Source organism: Filicampus tigris, chromosome 21, assembly GCF_054856515.1.
Source record: "Filicampus tigris isolate MCC_2025a chromosome 21, RoL_Ftig_1.0, whole genome shotgun sequence".
Lineage (NCBI taxonomy): Eukaryota > Metazoa > Chordata > Actinopteri > Syngnathiformes > Syngnathidae > Filicampus > Filicampus tigris.
This window is the reverse complement of record NC_141237.1, coordinates 11,130,549-11,155,514: the sequence shown is the minus strand read 5'-3', so window position 1 is coordinate 11,155,514 and position 24,966 is coordinate 11,130,549. Positions and strand designations below refer to the sequence as shown.

Below are 24,966 nucleotides of genomic sequence, written 5' to 3'. Positions count from 1 at the left end.
CACTCTATTTAAAAAAAAAAAAATGATAATAATAATAATAATAATAATGAAAAAAAAAACACATGTAAGCCGCACCTTTATATAAGCCGCATCTGTGTTGAAAAATGTGATATTTACTGCATTTCCAGAACGGTTTTGAACTGTAAATGTACATGTATGTACCTGAACAGATTCTGTCCTAACAGTGTCTTTTAACACGGGAGCAGTTTTGCTGATTAAAACGGGACAGAACCAAGAGAAGATAAACAGTACTTATCTTCACTGCCCACTGGCACGCCAGTTGGTCAGTTAACGTCCACCTTTTATTGCCGTACTTTCGCATACCACCTAATTCACAACCTAGTGCACAGCGCCCTCGCCTGTTGAACTCCTCCACCTGCAGTCACATCATGTTAATGGCAATTGTGTTGTATTGTATTGTAATTCAGGTTGGACCGGGCCTAGCGGTGGAAGAAAAATACACAGAATAGCCGCACCTTATGTAAGCCGCATGGTTCAAAACCTTGGAAAAAGTAGCGACTTAGAGTCCAGAAAATAAAAAAAATTGTGTGGTGGTGTTCTTAAGCATGTCTGCTCAAAAAAGGTTGGGAAACATTAGTTTAGCTATGGGTGTGCATGTGTCTGTGATAAGACCTTAACTACTATGGAACAACAAACAAACAAAAATGGTTACGTTTAAATGTTTATTTTGTTATTATTCAGTTTTGTTGTCTGTCACACCGGTGACGGTGTTTATCTGGCATCTCACCACCGTTTCTGATCGAGCAATCTGAGATCGAATGTTTATGTCTCCAAGCACCTGCCAGGCAACAGCGGGAGACTTTCCTCTCACAAGAAAATGTCTATTGAGGAAACAAAATACAAGCACTCTTGTGATTACTTCTCCCCGTTTTCTGCAAATTCAGGGTGTAACACTTAAATTTTGTATCTCACTTTACTCTCTATTTAAAAAAAAAACATGATTACAAAGCTATTGTGGGCAGAAAAACAAGGCTATGCTGTTTGCCGTACTAGATTCAAGTGTAATTGCACATCCGCTACAGTAGGTGTCAGTGGCACAATTGTCAGAGTGCACTCCTCTGCAGAAGTGGACTTGCAACAAACAGACAAATTATAATTATAGTCACGGTGGAGAGTTGGGGGCGGGTGTTAAATATTTTCTTCTTACCGGAGTTATGGGGGCGTAACAAAATATAATTGAGAAGCACTGCCTTAAAGGGAAGTAAACGCAAACATTTTTTTCCAAGAATATGTTCTATGCAAGCCCACTAGTTGAAACGGGGCATTCGGATAAATATTGCGTTTGTGGAAGCGTTAATGCACTTGTTTTTAGCCATCTCTGGGGGCGGCCATTTTTTCTTCTGTCGACTGAAAATGTCATCACAACTGCTCACAACGACCAATCACGGCTCAGTTCAGCCGTCATTGGTCGTTGTGAGCAGTTGTGATGTCATTTTCAGTCGAAAGAAGACAAAATGGCCGCCCCCAGAGAACAGAAAAACAATTGCATTTTGCTGCGCAATTTGTATTCCTCAAACGCAAAATTAATCAGAATGCCGTGTTTCAACTCGTGGGCCTGCTGGGAACATATTCTTGAAAAAAATATGTTTGGGTTGACTTCTACTTTAAAGACAAGTGTTTTTTAGTAGTCTGTTCTTATCAATAGACTGTAATACCAGCTTTTTCAGAATGTCTTTGTATGTCTTTGTATTACCAGCCTAAAAAAATGGCATCCCACTACTGTCCAGGCCATTGTCTTTAGCTCCGGTCTCCACCTCTACCATATCATTTCCATACAGTAAAAGGAACTCTCAATTTGCTACTCAACTGTCCAGAGGGAGCTACAAATTAATCTTGAATGGTCACAGTTTAGCATTTTGTGCACATATTATATTAATGTTTTCACACGAAAAAAAGTTCCCTGTGCACCCTTTTCAACTTAGAGCAGTCTACCCTCCAAAGGTCTCTACATGCCCCTTTGGAGCATGGAATAGAGCACCACATTTGTAGGGTCGGATCATGAGGGAAAAAAAAAAAAAGTTTTGAGGTTTTCACTGAAGGGGCGTGCTATCAATAATTGTTTGTTTGAACTGGCGAGACCACTCAGGTATACTATTCAAAGAAATTGTCAACCATGTCATTAGTCTTAAGGGAGCCATTTTAAGTAGGGGAAAAAGAACAGAGAGTTTCTTACATGTACTTTCAATCCAACAAGACACAATTTCCTCTTCAAATCCCCTGCAGCCAGACTGTCTCATGGCATAATAATACTCATATAGAGTCATAATTATGTTGTATGTTTTGTGTGTGTGTCTCCTCAGGGCAGGATGTGGTGAGCGGAACAAATACTTTTGCTCTTAGCTCCCCAAAGTCTCTTGTTTGACCCTAGGCGTGCGGCTTTGATGTATTTAATTTCATCATGTGTGTCTGCGTTCATGTGCACAGGCCTTCTCTGGAAACTCAAACTCGGAGAGTGCAATTCGGCACGAGCTGCAGCACGGAATCGTGGCTCGATTCCTGAGGCTCGTCCCCCTGGAATGGAGCAAAGAGGGCAGGATTGGTCTTCGGATAGAAATCTATGGCTGTTTGTATTGTAAGTAGTCATTGTGCATACTCGCATTAGTTCAGTATGGTCTTCATTTTTTTTTTTATATTCATATTTACTTATATCAATTTTATGTACATTTAACCAAGAATCATTTCAGGATGATAAATCATTACCATAACAACAAACGGCCTTTAACCTTTGCAAGAAACGTACACATTTACGCTGTCTTGTGCAACGTATGCTAACAATGACGATTGCTTTTAATGGAATGAAATAATCTGTCAGATACTGAACTCACGTTTTGATTCCAGTGTTCTGTACGGCCGCCTGAACGAGTTATGCTGTAGTGAAGGTCTGCATGGATGTCTCGGTTTTCCATAGCTGACATCACTGCAAACTAGTTGAGATTAAATTAACAGTGCCAGGCTCAAAAATCTATTTAATTATGGTCATCCCAATTTATTATACTTCCACTGGAATTCCCAAAAACAAAACCACAAGTCAAATCCAACTTTAACACACTACATTAAATCTTACGACTAAATTCCTGTAAAGAGTAATGTGTGCTACAGTTATGGCGTTGCATGTAAATCTGTGAAAGGTGAGGTACAAAAGATAGAGAGTGACCAGAGTAGATGCAAATAGAGCTGTGCCCATGGGGCAGGAATGTTGACTCTCTTCTGAGCAAAGCAGCAAGTGTATGTCCAAAAGCTTGCTTGATTTGCCACCTGTAAGAAAGGAAATTCTCATAGGGGCACAAAAATTCAATAAATCTTGCAAAACTGACACTAGTGTTTCTGCTGCTGCCGTATTCCTCCTACTCCAAAATGACTTAAAACACAGTGATTTCAAATCTAATGCATTCTGCTATACTATAAATAGAGGCAGAATTAAAAGAAAAACAAAACTTTCCAAACCGAAAGCTACCAGTCGTCTTAGTCAGACAATCGTATAGGGCTACTCGTAAAGCCTCAACAAAATCCATTGCTTATTCTTAAGGCTGCAACGATCAATAATGTACACAGCAGTGGAGCTACCTCTCAAACACCAGCAATTTGGGGAGTAAAAAGTTAGAAAAGCATACCTGAAAAACAAGTCAATACCAGAACAGTTGGATGGATATTATGCTGTCGATTTAACCCTGTTTTACAGTTCGACGTGATCATAAATTGCGTATTATGTGACGTAAATCAATCAATAAAAATCTAGATGCAATACAGAAATAAAATGTACCTAGTCGGCAGCTAAAAAAAAACTTCAGCATCTGATGGTGTAGTGTTTCACTCACCTGAATGCCAAGCAGGCAGCAAATTCAGTTTTCTGATGTTGTGAAGTGTGTAGTCCAGTGTGTAGTCTAGCTACAACCTGAAGTCAATGAGATGGACTCCAGCTCTTTGAACAAGATATGCGGTCTAGAAAATGGATCAACTACCATCACCTATTTACACTCCAAAACTGTTCACATTTTTGTAATCAATAAATTGATAGTCAATATCCAAGGAAGAGGTTAATCAAAATAAAGCCTTGATAAATCTACAAGGCCATATTCTGAGTTTAAATCAAACAAAATACTAATTCCAAGGTCAAATTATTGTGATGTGCACACTTTAGTTATCTTATTTTGTAGATCTGACGACAGAAGATAATGTTTATTTCTTAGGTTTAAATTCTAACTTTTGGGGCATAGTTTTCCAGCAAATTGTGATTGAACGGGAAATTGTACCACTTGCTGGATGTTCCACTGTAAATACATTCAGGCAGTGTGTATGGGATGAGTCTTGAACTATAGAGTTACGGAATGATTTTGTTGGTCCGCCCTTCTTCCCGCAGGGATGCAAATAGACCTCAATTCCTCTAGTTTTCAAACAAAAATATTGTGCACCAGCTGAGACAGAATAGTGAACAATCAGCGATGACACGGCAGCACATACATTGACAGAGTGGTTTGTCAGCATTGTTTTTAAGGCCGCACTATGAAACTGTGGAATACCTGCAGACGTGATTTTGCATGATTACAATTGTCAATACTACTGTCTTTCAGTCTGGAAAAAAAATTAACAGCTATCTATCCGCTCATAATCGTCCACTTTTTTCAAGCAGTAGGAGCACTCAACTCATCGTTATTTATTATGCACTTAAAAATAATAATAACTGTTGCCTGCATATTTACCAATTGTGTATGTTAGTTGGATATGGTAATTCTTGGGCTTTGAATAAATATGATAATTGAGTTCTGTGGCATATTCTGACTCATCTGGGCCAATGCAATGAACAGCGGGGTCTGTGTTTGTGTGTTGGAGCTGGAGGCTAAAATGGAGTCATGATCCAACGTGCTGTGAAATGCTCATTTCCATTTTGATGAACAAAGGATCAGCCAAAAATCAATTACTCCACAGAGTAGTCAGGAAATTGAAAGTAAGGAGTCAAGACAGACTAATTATTTGTACATATAAATTGTAGTTGATGTCGTAACTAGAATTGAAGGAAGTCTTTCTGATCGTTATGAAGCATCTTCATGTGAAATCAGACATTTTGAAAGTGTGCAGAAAACATAATTTTCAATATATAATACTAGTGTTAATTAATACAAATTTAATACAAATGTTGAATAACTTAATTTTATTCAAGAAACTAAAAAAAAAAAAAAAACGTTTCTGACAATATAGCTATAAAATAGCTGTGGAAATAAATACCGTAACATGCAATCAACATGCAATTAACATTCAATCGCTGGTGAATAAAAGCCTTGCATTCGTGATATTGTGGTCTCACAAATATGTCCAAATAGAGTATGTTGCGAGCTAATTAACACTCTGTGCCTTCATGGGTCACTATCTGGCTGTCCAAAATAATTCTTCAGAATAAAGGTCAGAAAACCTTGGCCATCATGTGTGCTTGCTGGTGTTCATCCAGGCCAGCTGTGAAGCTTGGATAGAGTCCAAGAGGTTATATCACGCCAATGAGCCCTGACCCACTCAGCGGCAGGTCAACATATCTGCCACCCTTATGCTCTTCATCACCCAGGAGTCGGCACTTTGTAGAACTCTCAAGTTTCCATTAAGTTCCCAGCCTGTCATCACACAGTCGGTCTAAATGTACAATACCTCATGAAGCCATTGGAAAACTGTCATCTACTGAGGCTGCAACATAAACATGGCACAGAGTGATGATGATGAGGACTGGATAGATAGAAAGAGCCATAAGGGATGAAGGAAATAAGAAAAGAGAAGGTTTTAGCGAGAATGGAGCGCAAAAACTGATTTTCGTGAAACTGTTTTCATGAAAACCTGGGTGGAACACTGGACGGGCCAAGAACACCAGTGCAAATTACGAGTTGACAGGTATTTGCCATTTATGGCTATTTTTAATAACTCCCCTTGAGTCTTGGCTGAGTGCCTTCACATCAGTATCATATCAGACGTTTGTTGATGCAGACCACAATCTTTCCACCTTTCGCGGAAGCCTGCTGTAACTGCCTTCTGAATACTTTTCTAGTCTCTTTGCAGTTGATCATAAAAAAAAATACAATATGCTCCATCCAATCCCATCACAGGACACACATCACACTGCCAACCTCTTGAACAGGCAGTGTGGTCATCTAAGATTGAGGACTACTTCAAACGCCTCACTTCATTTCTCTGAAGATCTCAAAATCACATCGGACAATCACTCCAAGGCTTTGCCACCTTTCTACTTATCCGTCCTTTACATGCACATTTTACAATTGCAGATTCCGTGGGAACAGAGACTTGTGATGCCTTGTAATGCATATGGTATCAAATGGTTGTTTTTGGAATAAGAGGTAGACCGTATTTTCTTGCTGTGGTCTCCCTTGCCTTTTTGAATTGTCTTCATCCCTCTCACATTTATTTTCATCTGTTTCAGGGGCAGACATGATCAACTTTGATGGACAGGGCGTGATCTCATATCGGTTCAAGGTAATATTTGTTTTCAATGTTCAAGAGCAGAAACATAGTCAAAATGTTTGATGTGCGTCATCGTGTATTGATGTGCTCATTTAGGTATGCTGCAGAGGTGGGAGCTTGTGAAATCCTGCTTTTAAAAACGCTATTGTGATGAAAGCGACTGAAATACTCAACTCTCCTTTGTAGGCTATAAACATCAAACTAAAGGATTTGCTGTGTGTATTGCATCTAGGTGAAGAAGATGAAACTCATCAAGGACGTGATCGCACTAAAGTTCAAGACGTCGGAGAGTGAGGGTGTCATTCTTCATGGAGAGGGGCAGCAGGGGGACTATATCACCTTGGAGCTCCGCAAGGCCATGCTGCTGCTGCAGATCAACCTAGGTGGGCAACAGAGCAATCATAGTGCCTTTTGTACCCAACCAAATCATTATCCATGTTATCAGTGTTGCTCTGCAAGGCTGGATGGAATGTGTGTGAGAGTGTGACTCTCATATGATTGTTGGAAAGACAGTCATGCATTCACGCAAATGGCATTGCTTTTTATCCATTTGATTGTTTTGACACGGAGGCTGAGCAATACCATTTCTCAACACATTTAAGATTAGTTAAAGGGAAAGTCAATGCAAACATTTTTTTTTCAACAATATGTTCTAGGCCCATTAGTTGAAACAAGGCGTTCTGATAAATATTGCGTTTGTGGAATAAGTGTTAATCCATTCACTTTTAGCCATATCCGGGTGTGGTCATTTTGTCTTCTGTCGAGTGAAAATGACATCACAACTACTCACAAAGACCAATCACGGTTCAGATTCAGAAAACAGGTCAGCCGTCATCGGCCGTTGTGAGCAGTTGTGATGGTATTTTCAGTCGACAGAAGACAAAATGGCCGCCCGCCCCCAGAGATGGCTAAAAACAAGTGCATTTTGCTGCATAATTTGTATTCCACAAACACAAAATTAATCAGAATGCTGTGTTTCAACGAGTGGGCCTGCTGGGAACATATTCTTGAAAACAAATGTTTGGGTTGGCTTCCACTTTAAAACACAAAAGGCAAAGCATGTTTGTTGTCAGTCAAAACTCGTGGCAGTTACAAAATACTAGACTTTTTCGGAAGAGAGACAGAATATAAATTACAAAGATCATAGCTCTACCAAAGCATTCCCCAAGATTTTCCCTGAGGTGATCCATATAATAACAATAACGTTCATCACCAAGGAGGTGTATTTCGGGATCTGTAGCTACCCAGTGAAACAACAAAAACAATTTTACTTTACGCTAATTGTAATTCTGATTTTCAATGGACAACAAAAACGATTTATTTAAAACAACATAACGAATTTACAAAAATATTCATTGGATGATCAAATCACGGTTCAGCATTTATAAATGATTTGTGAAGGAATTTCCCGTTTCTCATGCTATCATCCCATTAATTACAGGCAGTAACCAGTACGGCTCTATTCTGGGTCATACCTCAGTGACGACGGGCAGCCTCCTGGATGACAACCACTGGCACTCGGTGGTGATCGAGCGTTACCGGCGTAATGTCAATTTCACCCTGGATAGACACACTCAACATTTCAGGACCAATGGGGAATTTGACCACCTGGATTTGGACTATGAGGTAATTCACATTTATGTATGCTACAGACATGTAGTGTATCGTCACTGTCCTGTGACAAACATTTGTCAATTTTTTTTTCAATTTTCGTATTTTTACATGAATGGTGTTTCCGCATTACAGATGCCTCATTAACGTGAAAATTTAATTTTTTTCCAAAATTGGACATAAGTGTTTTTCACAGGACAGCAACGATATGCACATATTGACATGGCCGTACTTAACTAAATATGGGGAAATAATTCCTGGTGTCATGGTCGAGTCTATTAATACTATTAACAGAACACAAATATTCATATACTTTTGAAGAACAATCACTTCTGACTCTGTTGTATGGATTTCCGTAAAGATCCCTTAATTTTTTTATTTGAAAGGTATTGCCAAGATACCTTTATATGCATCTAATGATTAAAGAAATAACTTCTAATAAGTCTCACCGTTTACTAACTGTGAACAAAGTATACAAAATAGCATATCGTCGCTGTCCTGTGAAAAACACTTCTGTCAATTTTTTTCAATTTTCGTATTTTTACGTGAATGGTGTTTCTACATTACGGACATCACATTGTGAAAATTAGAAACAATTTCCAAAATTGGACGTGTTTTTCACAGGACAGTGACGATATACAGCTGGCAAATAAATCCCTAATAAATTGTATACTTGTATGAAACTTTGCTATATGTATGCAAATGCACCAACTTTTTGCTCCTCACTGATGGCCTCTGCTATCTCAAGAGTAAAATGATAGCACCCAGGAAATTATATATTGGCTTTACACTGTGCTAATATGATGGTAATCCATAACATTCATATAATTAATGTTGCTTAGTAATGGAAGGTGGCACAATGGGTTTGCATAATAATACTTGAAACAGGAAATTGATTTTTCTTTGGAATGTGTAAGTGGGATGATAGCTGTTTGTGTGTGATGTGATTACAGGCCTGCTTGTATTTGCTTTTGTGTTCATTGTATGCATGTGGCTAGTGTGTGGCTGTATTGATATACGCACATGTGTGTGTGTGTGACCTTTACCATCTATTGCTGAAGTCAGACACTGAGAACCAAGGCAGGTCAATTAAAGTGAAGCTGTTCAAATAAAAAAAATTAAGGGATCTTTACGGAAATCCATACAACAGAGTCAGAAGTGTGTGTGTTTATGCATCGGTTGTGTGTGTATGTGTGCAATCCTGGAAACCTCCGCTCCAATTTAAGCCTTATATCAGTGTGGATGTGCATCTAACTGTTGCTCTGTTTACAAGGACTACTGAACTTTCTTCAAATATAAAACCAACAACTGAGGCTATCTACAATATATGAAAAATATAAAAAACATAAAATCCATCTTATTGAGGCTAGCGTGCATCCCTCCCGCTTCCTAAAATGCCACTATATCTTTATTAGCATTCATTTTTTGCCTGTGGGCCCCAAACTCTATCAATTTCTTTAAATGGCTTTTCCCATTGCGCCAGCTGCCATGTTATGTTTTAAGTTATTTGCTATCTGCACTGATTGGCCACAACAGGTAGTACTCCCTGAGAGATGCGCACTAATTGGATATCCTCTCTTGTAAAATGGATTTTAATGAGCTAATGGTGCACATTTATGACCTCATTTAAAGGTGATAAAACTTTTTTTCCCCCCATTTGCCGAAGCGTACTAACAATACAAAAATAGTATCTTCCACTGGTCTGACCAACTGATGTTCCTGCTGACAACTCACTGCCAGCCTCTTGTTGGCACCCACAGCACAACCTTGATCTTGCAGTGTTTTTCCTCAATCCTCTTCACCTCTGCCACCGACGCCTTCTTCTCTTTGGGTTGGCCACAGACTAGAAGCGTGGTGCCTTTCCCCATTCCAGCCCAGCTCTTCCTTTGCCTGGACTCTTTCAACAATCTCTTGGTGTTGCAGTGCTGCAGCTTGTTTGACCTCAGTTTGAGCGTTCCTTTTACAGCCCAACGGAACCTGTGCGCTTGCGTTTCTTATTGGCTGGTCAGTGGACTCTCTTAGTTTGAGAAACACCGTTTTTGTGCATGTAGCCCAAACTTGATGGGCAGTATTGGCAGCTGCAGTGCGTTTTTCCCAAAGAAAAATCACTTCCTGTTTCAACCATAACTAATAATATCCAAACACACCAGAGCAGTTATACGGCACCTTACACTGACTGAACATAACAAATGCCAACCGCAATTGAACATATTATCCTCCTCTGTCTCACTAGTTGAGCTTCGGGGGGATGCCATACAGCGGCAAACCAGTGGGAGGTGGGCGCAAGAACTTTAAAGGCTGCATGGAGAGCATCAACTACAATGGAGATAATATTACTGACCTGGCCCGAAGGAAGAAGCTGGACACCTCAAGCTTTGTGAGTCAAATGTGCACTTGTTCACACACACACACAGCTCATACCGTACATCTTATCTTTCTAAAATTGCGTCAGCACACAATATATTCATTGCAGTTCTGCACTACTGCAATCGATAATGCTAAACACATTAATTGAATAGCTGAACTCTTCCCCAAAACTTTTAATGCAGTCACACATGTATGTAATGTGGGCAGACTTATCAGTCATTCAGTATGTTATTTTAACCACTGTTCTATATTCCATTCAAGTGTATATCAAGATTCTTTCGCTTCACTAAAGTTCTGTGGGTCTGTGTTGATCTTTGTTCAAAAGATTGCCTGGACAAAAGAAGGTGCAATCAAAGTTTAGTTCAAGCTACAGCTCAAATCCGCTTTGACTCACACAGCTATTAATTCCTCATCAAAATAGATTCACATTTCAAAGGCACAATCTCACAGGCACCGTGAATTGCTTGAAAAGCAGCTGAATACAATGCGAAGGATTTAGTTTTGATCGCTGTGTTGAGCACTTTTATTTTCGAGCAGAGCCTAAACATTCAAGTGTGACAGGATCTTGGGCCGAATTTACACTGCAGATCACTCAATGACATCAGATTCACAATGACGGGGTCTATTCAATCTGCCCGTTTGAACACATCCGTCCGGCCATTTTCTCTACCTTGTATCGTCATCAGGGTCGCAGCTGAGCTGGAGCCTAGCCCAGAGAGAGGTTGGGCACACCTTGAGCTGGTCACCAGCCAAACGCAGATATATCATATTGGATTTGTAATCACACATTTGATTGAGGTCTGATTCTGATCTAAGGATATCCGATTCCACGTGTTCTCTCTAAATCCATCCTCACTTTTTATACAGGATGATGGACAACTGCTTTTACATCATTTCTTCATCATCTTATTTGTGTTATTCTTATTATTGCAATTGACTGACTTTTCTCTCTCAATCTCTACATTTTCATCTTCACAGCGTAACCTGTCATTTTCCTGTGTGGAGACGCACTCCTTTCCCGTCTTTTTTAACGCCACCAGCTTCCTACAACTGCCTGGTCGAGCCGCTCACAACCTAATATCGGTGGGTCTTCAGTTTCGTACATGGAATCCGCACGGGCTGCTCCTCTTCAGTAACCTTGACGATGGAACTCTGGAAATGTCACTTGAAGATGGCAAGGTGGTTCTTCACATCAATGTAACCAGGGCAGCCAGGCACTACCTGGTGGGCTTAACATCAGGTGAGTCAGAATGTGGACACGTACAGATAAGCAGCTAAGCCATGCATACAGTTATTATTTTCATGATATCGGGTGTTCCAAAAAATGTTCAAATCATTCAAAAAATAGTGAATATAGGCATCACCTGTGGTCTATGATTGTGCGCGTGCGATGTCTCCAACTTGGTTCAAATTAAATTACAACCGATAGCCGTAATCAAGTAATGCAAATATCCCAGATAATCAAATTGCTTCGCTGGTTCTTCTTCGGTTGCGCAGGATGATTGCTAAATGGGTGCCCGCTGAATAGGATATGCTGGACTCTGATTGACTTTGGCCACACAGCTGTAATGCAATTATTTTTCGTGTTGGTTCTAATTGCGTTCCATTGCAAGTACGGTGCATAGTTGTGCCTATTACCCAGTTTTCAAAGATTTTACAGTTATACTCCATATTAATGTGTCTTAACCCATTAACTCCTAAAGCGCCTGGCTCAACAGCTCCCCAAAACCTAAGGTCATCTTTGGAATTACCCTTGAAAACCTGAAGTTTTCCCAGAAATTTTGACACCTACTAAATAATTAATATCTCAGCCCCTAGCAGATAGAAACATCATTCCAAAAGCATTTGAGAGCTTAGACATGTGGCTTCCACACAGGCCCGAGTCTATTGATCTTATTGTTTCAATCGAGGACATAAAAATAAGCTGTCAGTGCAAGAGAAGCACTATTTTTAATTGAAGAAAATCCTTTACTATTTAATTACCATCCTCTATTCTGTTACAAAGCTGCCGATATTGTCATTGTCTTCAAAGGTATATCTTAACCATGACGTTCGATTGGGTCTACTGGTTCAAAGTCCACAAGCGCGTCATCTATATCACTGCCGTTACTCATTTTAGGGCTCCCGGGAATGACGGCGACCACCATTGTGACGCTCCTGACTCTAGTGGTAGAAATGTGGTTATGCTTAATATATATATTAAGCCTTAATGGGTTAACCCTGACGTGTTATTTTTTTTGGATAACTTTACACGGAAGCATGCCATGCAAATAGTACTATGTGAGTAGTTTCACTTCTTCTTCTGATTCATTTCATATCACATGCGTCTTTTGTCATCTGCTGCTGTTTTGCACCACAAGTCGCCTTTGCATTGACTCTATTGGGTTCACGTCGTGCGAATGGTTTGGCAATTTATTTTTTAGGTGTCCTGCTGTGAGAGTGTTATTGAACTGTGAACGCGAGTGGGTTTTTGGGTTTCTTTTGCTTATCTACGCAGCAATTGATTGTTGAATGCAAGCACTTTTTTTTTTTTTTTCAAAAAATGGAAACTGAGGCACTCAAAATATTTTGAATTAAAAAGCCTTTATTTTAACATGGCCAGTTGAAGATAATGCCTACGCGTTTCAGCCTTGGTAGGCCTTTTTCAGGGCAAGCTTGAGTGGACGAGCATGGTACTGCTTTTATACTAGTAGGTCACATGATCTATGTGGGCTGGACCCATGCAGTCAGCTGGTGCAAAGCATCCAATCTGCAACATTCCAAAAGTAGCTACTAAAAATAAATCACAATTGACAAGTAGTATATTCAATTATTAACAATATCCTTTTTGCAAAAAAGACCTTAAAGGAAAAGGGATAAAATCCAGTTTGCCATTGAGACCAGGAAACTCTGTGGCTCTTAATGTATAAATTCAATAAGATTCCCTCTGTAGTAGTCTTTTTAATCTGTCCCCTCCCCTTATGGGCTCGGGAATATGTTCAATACCATAGGCTTTCAAAGTTCTACTGCAATGGTTTGAGTGTTTATAGTGCAGTGCCATAGGGTATAGAGGGTTACCGGTCCTAATGGCTTGTTTCTGCTCCGCAAGTTGGGATTTGAATTTGCGTTTAGTTCTACCTATGTACAAGCGGCCACAAGGACATTCAAGTCTGTAGACTACATAGCTGATGTTACAGTTGATAAATGAATTAATATTATATTTTTGATTCAGATTCATAAATAAGCTAGTAGTCTTTATGATGTCACAGTGTGTACAGTTACCACATCTAAAATTGCCCGTCCTTGTACTAAGCCACGTCTTTTTTGTAGAGGGGAAAGGTGAATTCTGACCAGTTTGTTACTGAGGGTAGGTGCCTTTCGAAAGCAAATTGTGGGGGTCTCTGGGAGGACTGCTCTAAGTAGGCTATCACTTGTAAGGATACTCCAATTTCGTTTGAGTACATGTTTAATTCGATTAGCCTCAGAGGTGTAGGGTGTTATAAAATACACTTGATTAGATCTTCATTTTTTTGGTTTTGAATTAGTAAATCGCTTCAATTTTGACTCTAAGCTCTTGGATAAACTGTAGAAATTATTTCTTCTTTGTATCCTCTTCTTTAAATCTTTGTCCCATATCTTGAGCAAGATTGTCGACATCGGTGTCATCATCACAAATCCTATTGGGGATGTTTTTAACAACCATGGGGGGTGGTAACTGTCCGCCCTCAAAATGGAATTGCGATCGGTAGGTTTCCTATAGATTTTAGTATGGAGATCTTTATTATGATCTTTGTAGATTTTTAAATCTAGAAAGGTCACCTGTGACACAGAAAACTCTAGACTAAGATTAAGATTTGTATTTGTATTATTTAAATAGCAATGAAATTGAATCAATTCTTCTTTCGACCCAGTCCAAAGGAGCAATACATCATCTATATAGCGTCTCCACTTATTTTATCCAAACCCATATTTGAATTGGAATGAACACATTTTTCTTCCCAAAAACTCAAATAAATTGGCATAATTGGGTGCAAAGCAAGCCCCCTTTGCTGTTCCCTTTTGTTGTTCATACATTTGGTTGAGAAACAGAAAAACATTGTTATAGAGAGTCCACTTTGTTAGTTATACTATGAATCCATCAGGTGGCATTTGTTCAGAGGACCTCTTTTCAAAATAATGCGCAAGAGCTGTAAGTCCTTCTTCATGTGCAATATTAGTGTGTAGGGAGTCAAAATCCATCGTTACTAAGTATCCAGAGCCAATGTTCTTTATTTCTCTCAATTTATTTAGGACTTGTGTACTGTCCTGGACAAAAGATGGCAAAGTGGATACAAAGCTTTTAATATGGAAATCTATGTATTTTGTATTGTGGTTCAGTAAGGGGCTCTTGAAATTGAAAATGAAAAACACCAAAGTCTTCATGTCTTCAAATGAAAATAAGTGTGGTAATTTTGCACCGCTTTCACTCAATGTTTGCGCGCTCCCACGGCAGGGGATCCAATTTTTTCGGGGCAACTACACTGACACAACAGTGTTATTATGTACTGTACTGTGCTGTGAAATATCTCGAGCAGAAAAGGGAGCTAGAGCCCGCTAGTCAGGGAGTGATAGGTTCCATGTCTATTTGGTCAATGCCAAGGAAAACAATAGTGGGATGATGTAGGATATGTCACACTATTTGGCAAGACGAACCAAAATTCTGACATGCCAGACTTTTTTCATCATGATCATGAAGCCTCTCAGACGCCAGATGACCAATCGTTGAGTATATCACACTACACTGGCTATGACATATCAAGACAGCTCAAAATCGGCCACGACACACTGTTTGTCACGTCAAAATCAAGCTACATTCTTGGAGTCTGACCTCATCTTAACATTGTCTCCTGCTGAAACAAAAATGAATAACGTACTGTTGCTGTTTCTTGAAATGTTGAGCGTATCAGTTAATGCAACTTTCGAGGTAATTTTTATTTTATTCCCACCTTCCCTTGTTGTGTCCCACTCCCTCCCGCCCTTGCTCTCATTTCCTCCCTCTCTCTTCCTGAAGACACTCATTTATTCTGTCCACTGCTGCTTTAATAGGCCAACGCCCAGGGGTAGGGATTATTACGGCGTTACCCTCTCGGCTAATTGGTCTTGAGCCTGTGATTACATCACTATTACTAGAATACACAGATAAATAAGCTCACTCGCACGCAGCAGCGCACGCTTCCCGACTTTGATTCTGTTATTAGTATGTCTGAAATAAGCGAGTCACGCTGGCTTCTAGCTTCAGTATCACCGTGGCAGCCAAGTAGACTTAAAATTTAAATCTTAGTGGCATTTAAATAGTGACACATGGTGAGAAGCGACATACACATACAGAAAGCAAAACATAATTTGTTCCTTCACTCGGCTGTGGTAATAGTTTGATACGCTGCTCACATGCTGTACTTTCTATATATATATATATATATATATATATATATTGAAAGAAGAATAACTTAATTAAAGTACAATTCAACTAAATCAATGTAATACTTTGCTCTGCCAATCTTCCCATGAAACCTCCCAATACACTAAAAGTGTTCCACTCCTTTGCAAGCTTGCTAAAACGACATAAAACACACATTTTGGTCGTCACAGTTTCAGATGATGCGAAGTCACTGAATCATACCATTTTATAACCTTCAAAATGTCCTTCTGGTTCAAGCTCTAATATAAACATGCTGTAGTGTTGTAACTCTGCTAGTTCACATGGCGTGGAGGAGGATAAAACATTATACACACCATAATATTTCCCAGAAGGACTTCAGCGGCAAACATAAACTGTAAAAGTGTGTTTATGTTGCTTGCTCTCCACTACAAATGACCTCAGAGAACATATGGTTTGACACAATGTTGTGAGCCGTCAACCTCTAATTACTCACAATCCATTTGTTTTGATCCACTTGTTGTAATATTATTATTATTACTATTATTATTATACATTGAACAAAAGGGTGAGTCGGTCCTTACTGAGCCCCACACACACACACACTGAAACTTCTAAAAAAGACAATTAACAAAATACAGATCATTACTGTAAGTAGTAAGAATCTGGATTTTTTTTTTCTGTAGCTACAGTATAAGTTGAATAATGTATAGCTATCTTGCAATTGCGGATATCGCATGTGAAGCACTTCCTACCCAATATTGTCAAGATTGATCATCACATATCCTCACCAGCTAGCTGCTTGTAATTTCTGAATGGTATTTGAAGCCAAAATCCATGGGGACAGGTTGGGGTTGTAAAAGAAAATGAGGAGGAGTATATGAAAGGAGGGCGGCGATGAATAAAAAGCTCAACATTTCTGATAACATCCAATCAATATTTCTTCATAACCTCACTCTCGCTGCGGTGGGTCCCAGCTCATTAAAGTTGTTATTTGTCACTAGAGACAGAGCCCAGATACAGTAAATCTCCCCCTCCGCTAAGAACACACACAGAGCAATTTCTCTATGCACAACATAATCAAAATGCGACTGTGATGTGTTCTTTTGGATGTAGGAGTAAGAGTTCCCCCCTAAGGCTGTTTGTGACCTGTGGAAAGGCACTCCTCTCCTCTTCTGACAGGGAAAAAAAGAAGAATGTGAGAGCGCATTAATGGAGGGTACTTGGTTGTGATTCCAAAGGGAACCCTGCTCTAATTTTTTTCATTGCCTTCCCCTTTTACTTACTCATTAACTCGCCAACTCCACCATATTCAGCACATAGAACATTATCTTAGAAAGCATTGGATTGACCGCAGTAGCTGGATTTACACGACAGGCCGTATTTAGTGCCGAATTCCAATTTTGGGACTTTTGATTGACCTATGTACAAATTTACATTTAGGGATCTCCTGAAACAACCTACGTTTGCTGTTGGAACATTTCAGCAGGTCCTCACTTGGGATGTAAGCTCAATTATTAGTTCACAAACAACAACCATTTTCCAATGAGTGTTTGTTGAATCTGTCAAGAAAGCATCCAATGTAAATCAAGACTCACACAAGTTGATTGAATTTGCTCGTCCATTTCTTTCAATCTCTGACATATAGGAATCAGACAAGGTCTGGGCTTCTTTTCTTAACTTGCAAACACTCACACCCATGGGGGCGAAGTGAGAAAAGGGCGCTGGCTGAGATGCAACCCTCACATATATAGTGTTGTGCTGTCAGATAATGGTTAATCCATCTATGGTTAATCACTTCAAGGACCAGGTCGTCTGACCCGGAGACATCCTTGGTCACAAGGACTTCTAGCTCTTGTCAGATATCCCTCAAAGCCACATTCCATTACATTAGACAAAGCTGTATTCGTGCAGTTATGTGAAGGCTTGTTGATGTGTGAGTTACACAAGACAAAATAGTTTTCTTTCTTCTTTCTATTGACTGTTATATGATTGTTATAAGTACATTTAGCGGTTTGTGTGTGATAACCAAAAATGTGTAATGCAATTACTCTCTAATCAACATAATATATATTGGCTAATATTCAGCCATCCATCTAGAGTCAGTAATTACCATCCTGATTGTAATATTGGACAAATCCTTCAGCACACACAATTCGAAATGCATATGACAATGCTAATCGTATATTTCAAGCATGCAGGGGATCTGTGAAGGTTTATAAATCATGGCATTGAATACACTTGACTACTGCTCCATATTTGTCAATTGTCACATCCTACCTTCTCACCATTACATTTATCCCTAGGATTTGAACAGATTTATCATAATAAAGGTAACTGATGCGTGCATAATAAGCACTGCTTAACACTGTGTATTTATGAATCTGTTTGTCGGGTCAGTTTAATTTGGATCTGTCATTGCTTTAACCCATTAAGCCCGGGAGCGCATGACCGCGTTTCTACCACTATAACCGGGAGCGCTGTTGCGTCTTTCTACCTTTCAAACCGGGAGAGCGGATACGTCACTGTCCTTTTTTAATCCAATTCTCTGTCTCTTAGTCAACTTAATGCATCACAATATACACGTGACGGTGTCGCAAGACCACGGAGGATGTCGTGGAATTTTTTCAAGCCGTCGGTAGGCTAATGGCGAACGCCGTCGATCGCCGGGAGCTCTGATTAAAGTAACGGCAGTGATATATAGACGACGTGCATGACCAGGGGAACCAGTCAAACGTGATATCATATGGTTTATAAACAATTACGATATTGACGTCTTTGCAACAGAATAGAGGATGGTAATCACCACTCAATTTTTTTTTAAATTAAAATAGTGCTTCTCTTGCACTGACACGTTATTTTTACATCTTCGATTGAAACAATAAATTCTGCCTGTGTGAAAGCCACATGTCTAAGCGCTTTAATTATTTTGGAATTATGTTTCTGTCTGCTACAGGGCTGAGATATTAATCATTTTGTAAGTGTTGAATTTCTGGAAGAACTTCAGGTTTTCAAGGGTAATTCCAAAGGCGACCTTAGGTTTTGGGGAGCTGTTGAGAAAGGCGCTTCAGGCCTTAATGGGTTAAGTGGAAATATTGGCACCCTACATAGTATGAAAGGTACTCATTAGTTGTTGTTACCTTTAATCAGTTGGCACATTTACTGTCATATCTCGCAGCCTTTGTTTCCAGTGTGACTACATCTCATGAAAGTAGCAGACAAACTCTTAGAAGGCAGAATAAAATGCAAATAATAAAGCTTACTATATTGTTACTCATGCCTGAAATAATGGCAGCGCGTTTTCTCTTGTATTTTTTTTTCATGCGAACCAAAGGAACGTGTTCATAAAACTTGTAAGGGACTATCAATAATAGTGTGTTTATTTTTGCCTCCCTGCTCTGTATACGGAGTTCAAGGCCTTGGTGCAGGTGTGAACTATTTGTGAATGTCTCACAGGGATCGACAGAGAATAACTGAAGGGGAGCTTACTTCAAATTAGTTGAAGTATTTTAATCAGCCCATGTCCGTCTGTTGAATCAATTAATTTGCAATAAAAGTAAGCATGACAATCAATACCTGCAATAGTCCATCTCTAATCCAATGTTCAGAGTTTGAGCTCTCAATTTCCTTCCACCTCAAAGCTATCATTCATTTAGCTTGTAAAAATATTTTGTAAAACAAAAAAAAAACATTAGATTCACTAGTCTGCAAATGTTATGAAATGCTTGTCTACTTAATAAACACTCAATTTTGTTCTTTTTGATCAAATAAGGAATGAATGCAAATATATTGTATATTTCTATAGGCAGCCCATCTAGCCCGGATACCTTTCCATTATTCATGCCCTTCAGGATCTCTATTAAATTCTCAATATTTATTTATTTATTTTCCAGATTAACTTTAGCTTCCTTGGTCAAAGTTGAAAATACAGGTTTAAGAAGTATTTGATTGCCTATATTATGATATTGTTTTAAGCTTTAATGCTTCCCATTTTATTGATGCACTAGTTAGGTTTGTGTTGAAAAAAAATTGTCGCTTTTCTTCTAAAGAAATCCTTGGTTTTGTATATTCAGTCTTGCAAAGGTAACTGAGTTGGAAACCTTAACATCTGTTATACTCTGTATAGGTGGTCAATTTTTCAGGAATTAATGGTTTACAGAGGAGGTTAAGCTTAGACATCTTGGGAGATTTGTTTATCAAGATAGAAAGCATCGAGTGTGCAAAATACTTTCTTTTAAAAGACATGACATCAAAGACGTGGCTTCCTTCACAATGGTTAAACTGCATATGCAAATTAAATGTATCCATTTTCCACATTTAAATTGTATTAAATTTGTGAAGTCTCACTTCGCCTTTGTCATAGTCCAGGTATCAGTTCAAGCTGATTCTTTCTTTTTTAGTTTCTGTCACTCTTAAAGAAAAATCACTGAAATGATGATGATGCTCTAAATTTTCATTTCAAGGTATTTTCAACATCAAATGTTTTTATGGCTTGTTTTTGATAAGGTGTTTGTTCGGAAACTAAAGTAAAATGAATGGCAGTTTCACATTTTTTCCATACTAGTTCCCCATCTCAAACTTTGTTTCGATTAAAAGTAAAACGATTTTTCAAAAAGCAATTGTTATTCATTTGTAATGAGCATGAATATGAGTATTCAAAAACCTGGACACTTGAATGGCATCCCCTAGAGTCCTCGTAATTGGATCATGAAAATAATACACTGTGCTCGAGGTTCATATTCAAAAAGGTCAAATCACTTGTGAATATCTAGATTCTTATTGGTAGGGTAGTAGTTGACATAGAGTAGCTGACTTACACACAATTCCTCATTGATAGCTACCCTGGCATAATGTCAATGTTGTGGTTTCATGGCAACTATAAAAAATATTTTAAATACAAGTGTCTCTGATAGTATGGGTTTTGAAAATGAGCATTTCTGTATTGTGTTGTATGCAAGTGGTTTGTGTACTTTCTGCTCACGTGAATACTGAATGTTTAAGCAAAAAGTGGCAATTCACTATTCATTTGGTGGAATCGGAGCAAAAGTTTATCACTGTATATGGAGAGACTCATTGCAATCGGATTGAACCTTTTCAGTTGAATACTCCCCCTCCTTTGGTGAAGTTTTAAGGTTTACAGTGACTCATAAGGTTGAGGTCTTTTATTATAATGATGCAGACTACAAGCATATTGGTTTAGTAGTTGGCACTGCCTCACATAGTTGAGAACTTTTCATTGGTGTGAATGTGAGTATGGTCTATATACTGTATACCTTGTAATTAAATGGCAACCAATCGCTTAACGCTAAATGTCAGCTGGGAAAGGCTGTGGCTCACTGGAGAACTAAAGGGTGCAACCATTTTAAACCAAATCCCTGAAAAACAACGTATCACCTTGTTATCACTCTCTAGACTGTTCATGGTTGAAAAAAATCTTCCTCCTCCTACCTGTTTTTTCTTATTTATTTTTTTTTATACCTAGCTGGCAGCCAAGTGTTAATGATTTAAGCTTTCATGTTTACAATGTAATACAGAGAAATGTATTCATGAGTACATGCAGTGTGTGAGTGTGCGGGTGTACAGTACGTGTGTTGGCGTGCGTGTTCATGCTGCAGTGAACTCACGCAGCCGTCACTGATAAGCTCATCATTCATCGCTATTGCAGGTGATGTAGAACAGATGAGGGGACACGAGGTGACACAGTATCTATTTTCCATTACATTCAAGAGGTGGAGGGATGCAGTGAAGCCTGATAGTCATCCCATCACACAAATATTCAGGGGGCACATCAAGGTCCAGATGCGACGTTTTTACTTGTCATTCAAATGAAAAATCCTCTCCCATTATTACTTGTCAGTCTAGGACTTCTCAAGTTCAGAAATATTGAAAAAAAAATGATATTCCTTGACAGCAACGGCATTAATAATTTAGTTCACTTTCCTACCAAACGAAAATGCCTCATATTTTGTTGAAAACTGACAGTGTATTTGGAGGATTACCTAATAATGCAGTTGTTTTATCAAATAATATTCATCAATGTTCTAAGCCTTAGCCGACTTCATAAAAAATAAATTCAAATTCAAATTGCATGCACACGCTTTTTTATGGTGACACCCAATGCTCATTCAACTTTGACACCATACTTCAGCCACCGGGATGTCGTAGGCTTTCAGTCAATTATTTTTGAACATGCAATGGGCTTTTCTTGGGAGAATTTTGTATAATTCAGTTTGTAGGAAGACCACGAACAATATGACTGAGAATCGCCACAAACATTGAATGAAGTTGCATACTTTTCTGTTTTTGAGAGCATAATAGGAATCGTTCAAATCTGCCATGCTCGTGCATTGTAATTTACTATAAATTTCGTACTTTGTTTTTTTTTTTTGTGTAAAAATGTTAATCTGGAAAATATCTCTTGAAAGATTACCCCACAATATTTGTTCCACTTTCTTGTGTCATTGTCAACTAAATGAAAGCCATTAATTCAAAACGCGGGGGTGGGGGGGGGGGCATTTTTTTAAAGAAGCTTTGACATGCATGCATGCATCTATAATTGAACTAAAAACAAAACAAGGGAAGAAATGAAATTGGAAAAAAATGTAATTAAAGTCATGCTCTGTTGAGTGGTTTGTGTTGCATGATTACGCAAGGTCACAGCAGCCACCCCCCTCACCAGTTGGTCATCTTTGCTCGGAGATTGTTTGGTCATACCACAATAATGCACATGGTCAAATTGGAACTGAATTTATGGACACACTCCAATAAGATGAAATCAACAACCTCTGTGTTCATAAACACTGCAGACTCACACAACAAAGTTCAGGTTTTCACATGGCCACACCTTGAACTCCGTTACGGTGTCGGTGTCTGTGCTTTCCAAATAAATGGCAGTCAGTGAAGCGGTGAACCAGCCGAATTCAGAAGACAGACGCAAGAGCAGAGCGTTGTAAAGAGAAGTGAAATGCAGGAGGACAACGGAGAAGGATATAAAGATAGAGAGACAGGATCAAGAATCAGGGACAGGGAGGGAGGGAGGGAGGCGGGCAGGCCTGGAAGGATGAGTAGAGATTGGTGTCACTAAAAGGTGATGTATCGAGGGGAAGGTGATGAGAGTGAGCCGGCTTCTCTTGCAGCATCGCTGGTCATATCCCTTTCCAAAACATCGCTCATATTTAATGGAGCGCAGCTACACGGCAGGAAGGAAAGGAGGGAGAGTAGCATGCACGCAAATAAACGTCTTCGGTGACATACAGTATGCAGACTCGTCATGCAATTTCTCAGAGCTTGCAAGTGCCGATAGAGAACGTGCACTCTGCGACTCTGAAGGCAATGAGGTTATTTAAGAGGTAATGGACTTGAGACACAAGGTTGAAATTGCACTCAACTGAACGTGGGAGGACGACAAACTGTTTAAAAAAAAAAAAAAGAAAGAACATATCAGGGAGCGGTAATGGACATTGTGAATTTAAATGTGGTTTGGCCCTTAACTTAGTATAACAACCTCTCCAAGGCGGCATGAGGGAAGAAATAGGGAAAAAACAGACACAGCTGTATGTAGTTATATTAGGCGATGGCAGTTTAACAATCAAGTATTTGTAAGCTTTACAGTCCACCTGCTGAGAGTATCCCATCTTTGATCAACCCTGATATAAAACTGTTTAGCATAGTCTGTGGTTGTCGGGGCAATATTTTATATCCTGAGGTGATCCTTGACCTTAAAATGACCATTGAAATTAATGGAAATTCTCTCAATGCTCCACTCGCAGTGCTGTTAGCATATTTGCGGGCGAGGTAAACATGTCCAGAGCTGTGAATCGATTTGTCGTGTCTGAAGATTGAGGCTCAAGGATGATGTAATAGAAGAGCCGTTGTTGTGTTTCCTTGCACTTCAGACATCTTTTGTGTCATTTTGACTACCTCTTTTGTCATTGCCACACAGGTGCAGGACTTAATGATGGCCAATGGCACGCTGTGCGATTGGTCGCCAAGGAGAATTTCGCCATGTTGATGATAGATGGCGACGAGGGTTCTGCTGTCCGTTCCGTGTCACCACTCTCAATTACCACTGGAGGAACTTATCACCTGGGAGGTAAGGAAAACAATGTTCTTTAATTGCCGCATAGCATGAGAAAGTGGTTACTTTACATTGACATTTTTTTCCACAAAAACTGGCCTGGACAAAGTACGTCTTGCGGGCCACATCCGTCCCACTGTTTCTGACCAAAATAAAACAAAATATGTGGTACATTTATTTTCACAGCAGTGCTTTTAGTTTGATGTGCAATGATCACAGAGTAACTCCTTTCCTCCAAGTAAGACCCGCTCCATTTTAGGACTGTTCCTTTTAATCCCATTCAAGTTTCCGACAGCATATCATTATCAATTGTATCAAATACTGCACCGATATCCAGAGAGACTAGCACCGACACCTTCCCTGTGTCATTGTTTATGTCACTAAATGATATAAGTCAAGAGCTAACAACAAATACAAATCTAGATCAGTGGTTAGAACCAATTAGTCACACACGCACACACTCGTACAAACAGCATCCACTTTTATTCTGTAATAGGATGCTACACTATCATCACCTGTAGGTTAATTGTTCCAGACGTGACTGTCTGCCTGTAAGACAACGGCGTGCATAAATAAATGCCACAAATAAATGGCAAATCATGCCATACGCCAAAAAACAAGGTGGCCGTAGTGTAATAAATGTTTTGGGATTTTTTTTTTTTTTTTTTTGGGGCGGGGGTTAGCATGTCTTCCTCACAGTTGGGAGGTCTTGGGTTCAACCACTCACCCTTTCAGAAATGTCTGTAAAATAGACATGGATGGTTGTCAGTGGAACTAGAATGCTAAATATTGTGATTAAGTTGGAAGTGAAGTTTTACAGGTATGAGATATATAGTTTGGAATGTATCTTTATTTGCAATCTTAGCTCAGTGTTTAATAGTCATGATAAATACACACATTAAACCAAATGAAGCGATTTTAGTATTCATTTGAAGCTTGGCTGTCTCGGTCTTATCGGCAGGCATACAAAACACACAAACACCAAGGCTGGATTGTAGTGTTACTTGACATTCTTAATGTGATTTGAGCGAGAAAGAATGTG

General features: G+C 39.2%; 1 protein-coding gene across 3 annotated transcripts in view; it reads left to right on the top strand.

Moving 5' to 3' along the window:
* cntnap2a (contactin associated protein 2a) overlaps positions 1-24,966 on the top strand; it is a 248,014-nt gene that overhangs the window by 118,676 nt on the left and 104,372 nt on the right. For all 3 annotated transcript variants that reach the window (XM_086021181.1, XM_086021180.1, XM_086021182.1), the window contains 7 exons: positions 2,446-2,593; positions 6,434-6,486; positions 6,707-6,857; positions 7,916-8,100; positions 10,319-10,462; positions 11,431-11,692; positions 23,790-23,939. In XM_086021181.1, the coding sequence (XP_085877307.1) occupies positions 2,446-2,593; positions 6,434-6,486; positions 6,707-6,857; positions 7,916-8,100; positions 10,319-10,462; positions 11,431-11,692; positions 23,790-23,939 (1,093 nt within the window). The remainder of the gene's footprint in view (positions 1-2,445; positions 2,594-6,433; positions 6,487-6,706; positions 6,858-7,915; positions 8,101-10,318; positions 10,463-11,430; positions 11,693-23,789; positions 23,940-24,966) is intronic.